The sequence below is a fragment of the Buceros rhinoceros genome, unplaced genomic scaffold (assembly GCF_000710305.1).
Source record: "Buceros rhinoceros silvestris isolate BGI_N320 unplaced genomic scaffold, ASM71030v1 scaffold8904, whole genome shotgun sequence".
NCBI classification, from domain to species: Eukaryota; Metazoa; Chordata; class Aves; order Bucerotiformes; family Bucerotidae; genus Buceros; species Buceros rhinoceros.
The window spans coordinates 46,668-55,599 of NW_010407630.1; the positions used below are offsets into that span (position 1 = coordinate 46,668).

The 8,932-nt window shown below is 44.0% G+C and overlaps 1 protein-coding gene across 1 annotated transcript in view; it reads right to left on the minus strand.

Annotated features, from left to right (window-relative positions):
• Positions 1–428: 428 nt before the first annotated feature.
• The window catches only part of LOC104492042 (solute carrier family 2, facilitated glucose transporter member 11-like), a 9,803-nt gene continuing 1,299 nt past the window's right edge, over positions 429–8,932 (minus strand). Inside the window, exons 2-12 of the mRNA XM_010134544.1 lie at positions 8,264–8,362; positions 7,562–7,722; positions 5,912–6,036; positions 5,099–5,228; positions 4,751–4,899; positions 3,478–3,665; positions 3,055–3,165; positions 2,579–2,680; positions 2,375–2,450; positions 1,283–1,410; positions 429–629 (exon numbers count right to left, since the gene is read on the minus strand). Coding sequence (XP_010132846.1) covers positions 429–629; positions 1,283–1,410; positions 2,375–2,450; positions 2,579–2,680; positions 3,055–3,165; positions 3,478–3,665; positions 4,751–4,899; positions 5,099–5,228; positions 5,912–6,036; positions 7,562–7,722; positions 8,264–8,362 — 1,470 coding nt within the window. The remainder of the gene's footprint in view (positions 630–1,282; positions 1,411–2,374; positions 2,451–2,578; positions 2,681–3,054; positions 3,166–3,477; positions 3,666–4,750; positions 4,900–5,098; positions 5,229–5,911; positions 6,037–7,561; positions 7,723–8,263; positions 8,363–8,932) is intronic.

Consider the following 8,932-nt stretch of genomic DNA (forward strand, 5'->3'; position numbering starts at 1 on the left):
ACCAAGACAAGGTACTAAGAATTTCATCCAGTGTTCGAAAACAGAACTTAATCATATTCAATTTCATGTTAGAGAGCCCAGATTGAGGCAAAAAGAAACAAAGATGGAAGTTATTGTTTGGGTGGAGGAGAAATATAGAACAAGTTCAGAAGAAAGTTGCTAAAGCATTGCCTGGTGTTGTTTGATAATAAGAGAATAAGGCATTATTTTGTCACTCTCTAATATGGGTTCTAAAACATGCGTATGTTACTTAGCACTAAAAACTGAAAACTTTGGTTGGGATTTACCAGTTCCAGTGTATCTTTTCAAGGTGAACCTAAGAACCTAAGATTAATATATTGCCCCTAACCCTGCCTCTCTCTTTGTGCCCCTGAAAGACAACACAGCCACTGCTGAATTTCCCCCCGATACCATCCTCCATTCTTCTGCTACAACATGGTGGTTTTGATCTCTTCAGGACCTTTATAAAAACCCGCATGGGTCTGAGTTTTGAAGTTCCGTTTCTTGAACTCCTCTGAGATTTCCAAGAAGGTCTTTCCCTTTGTCTCAGGGAGGAAAAACCCAACATAGAGTGCAGTGCAGATGCAGACCACCAGGAATGGGACGTAGCAGAAATGCGCTAGACTTTTCTGAGAAAGAGGAAAAAAACAAGACAGTGTTGGTAACATTCTGTACGATGACGAATAGGCCACTAATCCCAATTCCTGCGTGGAATAACTTCACCTGGGGAGCATTTCTGTGTACCCTGGTGAGGGTCTCACAGGCCTGGATTCAACAGCTCCCCAGCACAGTTTGGGAGATCTGACATAGCAAAAAGAGTATTTTTTCTGTCTTTCTCTCTATGTCTAATTGTATAGAATGGTGACCCACAGCAGGAAATAAGACAGGACTGGCTGTTGTGGAGTTCTGCTCCCTTTCACTTCAGGAATCACCTGAGGAAACAGTGCCAGGGTCTGGCCAAGTAGAATTATATCACATCGCTTGTCCCAGCTGTTCTCAGCTGAGGACAGAGGAGGAATATTAATCATCCATGCCCCCAAAAAATCTGATTCCAGCCTCACATCAGCAACGCCCATAGGGAACATAGAGGAAGTTTGGTTTAGAGGAGTTCAGACCACTTTCCTCATCAAGGTACTTTTCACGGCAGTGCTATCTTGCTGTGTATAGAATATTGCAGCTTGAAGTATCCCAGGCCCTGTCTCTTTTCCTGGTCACTATCAGAGCCTCTTTCTTGTGGAAACACTGACGAGCTCCAGGTGATTGCTTTGCCTTGGGAACCCACCACAATGAATGGAAAGGCTGTTCCGACCAGAAATAGGTTGAACCAGAGCAGAGAGCCACAGATCATGTAAGCAGCTGGCCGGGACATTTGATCAAAAACCTCTGTGGGCAGAACTCCTGTTACACCAGCTGGAAAACGAAATGGCAAGAAAGTTAATAATACTGCTAATGTTATATTAGAAACAAGAGAACATATACTAACAAGCAAAGCCAGCATGAAGTACTGAAGAACAGTAAATTACTATTCAGTGCATTATTTTCATTAGTCCACAATGTCAGAACAAGTGGTAATAGAGATTAACTGCAGCAGCGAAGTTTCAGGTTAAATATTAAGGATTGGCTAATTATTCATACTCTCATGTTAGAATGAGCTGTTGGGAAAGGTTTGTAATCGACGTTATTCTCACTAGCACCCAACTGTGAGAATATCTTATAATTAATTTAACCCTATGGCACTGTAGGGATTGGGACAAGAAATTATGGGCAGCTCATGTGGCACGCGACCCTGGCAGCTTGGTTCTTTTCTTACCTGTCTTCCTTCAAACTCATGTAAGCAAACAGAGCCTCACATCTAGTCACACACTGTGCAAACATCTGCGCACACACAGCCTGTGCACTGCCCCCAAAAGCACGGAAACTAATGGATTCTGTAAAGAAAATGCATGTTGGAAGGCTAACAAATAGATATGGAAATTGTGCTTCCAGGTATCTGCAAGTAAATAAGCAGATGATGTAGCTGTCAATCACTAGGGTTAAAGTGAAGCGATAGGAAAGTTGGTCTACAGTCCTGACTAACTGGGCAACAAATCAAAATCTTGTCAATTTAAGACAAGAATCACCTCGAAGTACCATCACAAGATGGCTGTAAGGAGAGATGACACAGAGAACAGCACAGATCGTCCCTGCACAGCACTGACTTACCAGGGGCATGCAAGCTCCCGTGAAACAGATGAAAACTGCTGGCAGAAGGTGCCTCATTCCTTTGAGTGTGATGTGGCTAAAGAGGCTCTGAGAGTTTCCATAAGCTGCCTGAACACATCTCCAAGCCCCTGCAGCACCCACAAGTTTCAGTGAAAACACTGAGGAAACTGACCTGGTCCAATTCCAAAGCTCAGGATATAGGCGAAAATGCAGGCCATGCTGAGGTAAGGCATCCAGCTGATCTGAGTCTACAGCCACAGAGACCAACGGAAAACCAGTGAGGGCACTTTCACTTATTTGCTGCCACTAAACACCCCAGGCATAAACAGCAAAGCCCAACTCCATTCCACTTTAATCATTTAGTAAAGTTTGTTACCTGCTGGCTCAGAGCAACCATGAAGACAATGGCCCATCCTGCCATGAAGATATATCCACCCAGGAGCAGCGGCCTCCGACCAGCGTAGTCTATAATCATGTTCTGCACGAAGTAACACAGTGAAATAAAGTAAGATATTTAACTTGTGTTTATATTTCCCACCTGCTCCCTCTTCCTATTTCAATACTCTGTGCCTAGTTCAGTCTACAACTACTTTAAGTTGTCCACTTCTTAGCAAAACCCAGAAAAGTCAAAGGCAAGAATCTGCTGTTGGGAGTCAGGCAAGAAAGGTGTTCAAGGGAGATGAGTGTCTGACAAAACACTTCTGCATCAACCTGTCTGGACATGAGTGCTGAGAGACTGCCTGGCTGCTGTGTGTGGAGGACTTCCTTGGCATAAAAAACAAGGTAAATTCAAAATTTGTAATTAACGGCCTCCTCACTGTCACCAGAGTCGGAGTGCATGAAGAGTCTCACACAAGTGACAGACGTGATCAGTTCACAGCTCCCAGTGCCGATTATAACATATGGGATTTTGTCCTGAGGAATTCCGGCCTCCTGGAACACGTAAGATGCATAGAAGTACATCTGGGGAGAGAATAGAGGAGAAAGAAGTAAGGGAAAATATCTAAAAATACATCCCATTGTTTTAACTAAAGGATCACACAGAGAATGACTAATGTGCTGTCATACAGGCTGTTTTGACAGCGTCCCTCTGAATTTTGCCATAAGGCCAAGGCATACTTTGGGAACCAAGTATCTGAGGTTTGAAGAACTCCAAAGGCAGGGCAGACCATTACCCGTTCTTTTCCTGCAACGGGAATGTTAAACCCAAGAGCTTGAAGCCATATCTTGCAATACAGCACTGCTGCTGATTGCCATGGCTGCCAGGCTGCTCACCGAATCATTCCCGCAGAGCTGCATGGCACTGCTCAGCACGACGATACTCAGCAGCTGCCACCTCAAAGCTGGATTTTGGAAGAGCTCCCGAGGGTTCTTCGCTCTCTGACCTTTAACAGCAGCCTGTTCAGCCAGCATCTCCTCCAGCTCTGCACTCAGGTCACCATTCCCTCTGAGCTTCTGCAGTGCTGCAAGGACAAGGGAACCTCTTAACCCCCAAAATTTACCTTCAGTTTGCCTGCTCTGCAGGGTGAAGGATCAAGCAGCAAGTGATGGTTGCAGGAAGCTGTAGGACAGAGTCTGTGACCATAGTGTTACCTTCACAGAGATGGCCAGTTGTGGTGCAGTCAACCTGAAGGATTTGGGGGAAAGGGAGTGCAAATCCCTCACCGTTGTTTGACATGAGAGTATGTCCAACCAGTGCCATTTCAGCAGCCATGCTTCTGGCTCAGATCTCAACTGCCTTCCCTGGGAAATGCAGGCAATTAAGATGTTCTTGGTACACAGCACATACTCGCTGAAAACTGATTCCAGCCACTCTGTATATGGGGATTTGTATGCTACAAATCTAAGCAAATCCCTTAATGTGAACTAGCTTCAGATTCAGTCATGATCTCTTCAATCAGCATTTATTTCACTTCATAGTTACAAAACATATTCACCATTGTGAACACCAGACCCACCTTCTGACCCTACCATTGCAGAAAAAAATTCATTCGTAGCAATATGCCTTTCAATTACCCCAAAAGATCAAAAATAATTCAGATTATAGAAGCTTCTTTAGTTTGGAAGGGGAAATGATCATGTCTAGAACTTGATATGACAATTCCTACGTGTAAAACTTGTGGCACCATTCTCAAAAGGTCGGGGTCCAAGTCTGTGCACAAAAGCAGGATGTGGATAAGCATACATTCATCTGCACTCAGAATTACCATGGTTCTTCATACAAATACAAACCCAGCCACCACCTGCAGCAGCAATTACAAACACTGATGGCACCACATATTTTGTACAGACCAAATATGTTCCTCTAGTTTAGAGAAACATTATCCGTGGGTCTAGTGAGATAGCCATGGCATTGGGTTTAAAGCTTTCATGGTGATTTAAGGAGGCTGGCAGAGTCACCAGGCAGGCTATTTGTGTTGGAAAGAAGTCTATATTTCAACCTGCTGGACTATATGTTAAGAATATGCAGTCAACCTTCTCACTGTTTATCTGCCCTGTCAGAGATCTCACATGCTCAGTGAGAGGATAACAGTCACCTCAAACTCACCAGAGATGCAGGATTCTTCATCTCCACGGTCAATCAAGAGGTATCTGGGGCTTTCAGGGAGCCAAGGCAGAGCCATGAGCTGGATCAGGGCAGGCACCACATTGCTAGCTAAAAGGAATGGCCAGCTCTCCTCCCCTCCCAGCAGGTCCCTAGAGAAAAAAACCCACATAATTTGCACAGTACATTTTACACCCTGACAAGAGCCCAGCATCCTCTGCTGCATGTGGGCACTGGAAAAGAAAGAAAAGAGAGGGGTAATAACAGGGAAAAAAGAAAGGGAAAAAAAGAAAGGAAAAAAAAAGAAGAAAAATGTAATAAGTATAAACTTCTGCTTCTGCTGTACATTACCTAAGTCCAACAACCTGCCCCAGCACCAACCCTAGGGCTGTGAACGATGCAGAGGTCAAGGCCACAGCTCCTCTGAGCTTCTTTGGGGCACTTTCCGCCAGATACATGGGCTGAATGTTCATGCTGACACCTGGACAAGGCAGACAAATGCTGACCTCAGCTTGTAGACAGAGGAGATGAGGACAAATTCAGTTAGCCGCCTCTCAAGGTTGCCAGCTGGACCTTTCAGTTTCAGGCCATATGGGGTGCTTATTATTTACCCAAACCTTCCATTTCACTCCTATTCATGGAATCAGCTACTAAACATACATTTTCATACTTACAAGTATCAGCGGATGATGAAACTGAAACTTGCCAGGGCCTCAGTCCTATGGGCTTTTCAGCACCAAATCCAAGGTTATAAGTGATGCTTCCCTCTAGTCCCCCATTTCAGGGGTAAGGTCTTATTTTAAGTTGCTTGTATCAATCATTATTTCCTTGGATGAACTTCTATAAAAGATTTAATGTTGATGTTCATGCTAGTGACTGACTGATAACAGATAGGGATTGATTTTCAGCTCAGTTTGTTCCAGGGCTCCCCTCCCTGTGTGCAGAGTGCACACAGGTACTCATGTGTATACACAAAAAAACCTGCCTGGGTATGCTTTGCAAAAAAGTCCTTAGAAGCAAAACTTAAAATGCGTATTCACCACTTCCTCATTCATGTACACGGGTGTACCTGGTCAGACTAGGGGATAAATCGCTTTAAATATCTTCTATCTCTAATTGATATTTGTTACCGTGTTTGTTGTGTTGTTTCTCGTGTTGCCATACCTGCATTCACACCAGTAAAAAATCTGCTGAGCATAATCATTTCAAAGGATTTTGCCATTCGGCTGAATCCTGACAGGGCTGCGGCTATGATCACAAAGACATTGTTCAGCAGCAGGGACATCTTCCTTCAGAGAGAAAAGACACAGTGTGAGCACGCGTGTGTCAGGTTTAGCTATCGGATTAAACATTTCGCATGGCAGATCCAACCTGCCATGCCTGGAAGCTCAAGGTGGGCTGCTCAGCTCCACTGCAGAACATCCTGGATACCCAAAGCTCTATGCGAGGTGTCTGTGTGCAGATGTCAGATCAGCAGTTTTGGTGTTTTGTTATGACAACAGGACTCAGCATTCACAGGTAGTCCGCGTCACTGATACAATAAGGGTCATCTCCAACTAGCAGCATGACCACGGGGTGTCCCTGCAGTGCTGGCTTTAGACACACTGGAAGCACCATGGGATTCGTGGCTCTTGCCCTCACACAGCGTCCCATTTGAATGGAGAGGAGTATTGCTTCAGAAAGTCTTGTGTGTGTTGGTCTGCAATCGGTGATTTGTTGAAACAGGCATTTTTCATGTAGTAGTATGATCATTATGAAACTTTTGTCAGAAAGTTTCATGTGTTCCAGAAGTATTTCTGTCCAAACCCAGGAAAAAACAGAGAGCTCTATTGACCCATAATAGCCACTAATTTTCTCTGGTCCCAACTCATTGCCCTACCTATTCTTCAGCAGTCAGTCTTTCTTCCTCTTATTCATGATGGGATATGATTTTATTCTAATGCAGGATAACGTGAAATCTCTATACTTTTCACTGGGCAAGGAAGCCATATGCTTTCCAGATCTTCACAACCACGAAACAAGTGAGTCATGGAGACAGTCCTCCAGCCCCACCTCAAACCCTAATGGTGCCTGCTTCATCATATAAGAGGAATGAACCAAAGTGTTAGATCATAGAAGAAAATTTTGGGGTTAGGGGAGAGGGAGGCAAAATCTAACTTCCTATTAGTTTATGTTAGTAACACTAACAGTGGGTGCTTTTCTGAAGAGAACTGGGGATAGAGCTGAGTATGAAAGAGAGGAAAAGAGACACAGATATTTTTCAGATACTCAAGCACAGGGGGAAAACAGCAACTGAGAAGATTTAAAAAATACGTCCTGGAATTTTTTCAGTCAAAAAGGTGGATACATAGCCTGTGAGACATGAGAATTTGGGATGCAACAACTGCTCTTTGCAAGCATCCTCTGTTTTCCCAATGTCATTCCTACCAATTCCCACAGTTCATTTTGAAGAAAAATCCTTGGTCTGTTCCATCATGATTTCCTATTTAAAAGGGTGGCAAAAAAATGAGCACAAAGATGATGGTGATGGTTACTGTGATACAGAGTTGAGCTGAAATCCTTGTAGCACTTCAGCTGGGTCAGAATATGATGAGCAGGTAATGTGGGGAAAAGAACTGCTCTCCACTAGGTTTTGAGACGTGAAATACTGCCATATTGGGTAGTTTCTCCCTGCCAGCTAGGAATATTAATGGCAGAATAACTTGTGATAGAAAACGTTTTCACAATTTTTAACTACAGTGGGTATTGTACTGTAGGATTAAAAATTCCTCTTGGAAACTGCAAAGCTTAAATTAAAATCCAATACCCTCTTACCTTCCCAAGACAATGGCCATGGGACCAGCACTAACAGCCCCAGCGAGTCCTCCCAGAGGGTACACGGAGACAGTGAAAGACCACAGCAGCAGTATCACATTGCTCTCCAGGGGAACGCCTGTGCGCTCCAGCCAAGTTTCGTTCATGAACGTCTGGATGAACTGAGAGGGAAGGACAGTGCTGTGTAACCATCACATGGAGATGAAGGACACTGAGAAACACAAAGTCTTCCTTATTAACAGTCTGTTTATTCTGTGTTCATGCCTCCACACCTTTGGTTGAAGATGGCCCCCAGTTCTTAGATGTGTTTTTAACAGAGTGTTAAGAGCATAAAACTACAGCAGTTGACAAGTTGCACTTGATTTGTATCTGTGTGTAGCTATCTTGCATAATTTAAAAATGTATGTCAGGGGTTCAACTTTGAGTTTAAGGGCAAATGTCAATTTCAAAGGATGCAGGTTGGCAAACTTTAGAATTAGATTTGCTAAAGCAGTTGAAACAAAGCTTTTGAGTAAATTCTTGTGACACGAGGTCCCACTCAAGGGCAGCTCTTGAGAACAAAGAGATGCAAAGTATGCAGAGGGAACAATGCACCCTTCCCATCTCGCCCTCAGTATTAGCAGACTGCATATTTTCATGGCAGGCCGCTGTTCACAGCCAGACTGAGGGCAGCAAGGAGGCTCTCAGACTCGCAGTACTTACTGCGGTTGGAGCATTGATGATGGAGATGTTGTAACCATATTGGAAAGTGCCTCCAATTCCAGCAGCACATATTGTCAGGATCAGGATCTTGCTCTGAAGCTGAGGAAGATAGAAAATGGATGGCTTCCTTGCACAGATTAAAATGGCTGAACAGACGTTAGGTCCATTTACACTTCAGGGGGTGTGAAGATTAGAATAAGCTACAAGTGTTGTTGTAAAATGGGAAGTGCCAAAGACAGAAAAAACCCCCAGATTTATAAACTGTCTCCCTCCACTGCAGAATAGGATTAATGACTCATCGCCATTCACAAAGAATGTGTGCCTGCTTTGGAGCTAAGGCCTGCAAGGGTCTTTGGTTTAATGTTTAATGTATATGCTTACAAAACGTCCCTGCAAAACCAGTAAATACTGGTAAAGACTGGTTCTGCAGCTTCAATTAATTCAATTCATTACAAAAACCTGTACTCACACAATGCAATGCTTCAAGAAGCACTGCCGAAGTTCAATGACTTCTGCCTCACTTCTAGCTAAGGGATAGAGCTTCAGTGTTATGATACAGGTGAAATATGTGGCAGACAGTGGTCTGGTGCCTCGTTCCGGTCTCCTGGAGCTTACTTCATCAGCACTGCCCATTGCTTATACTGCTGGCTGCTGGCTGGGGTCTCGCTG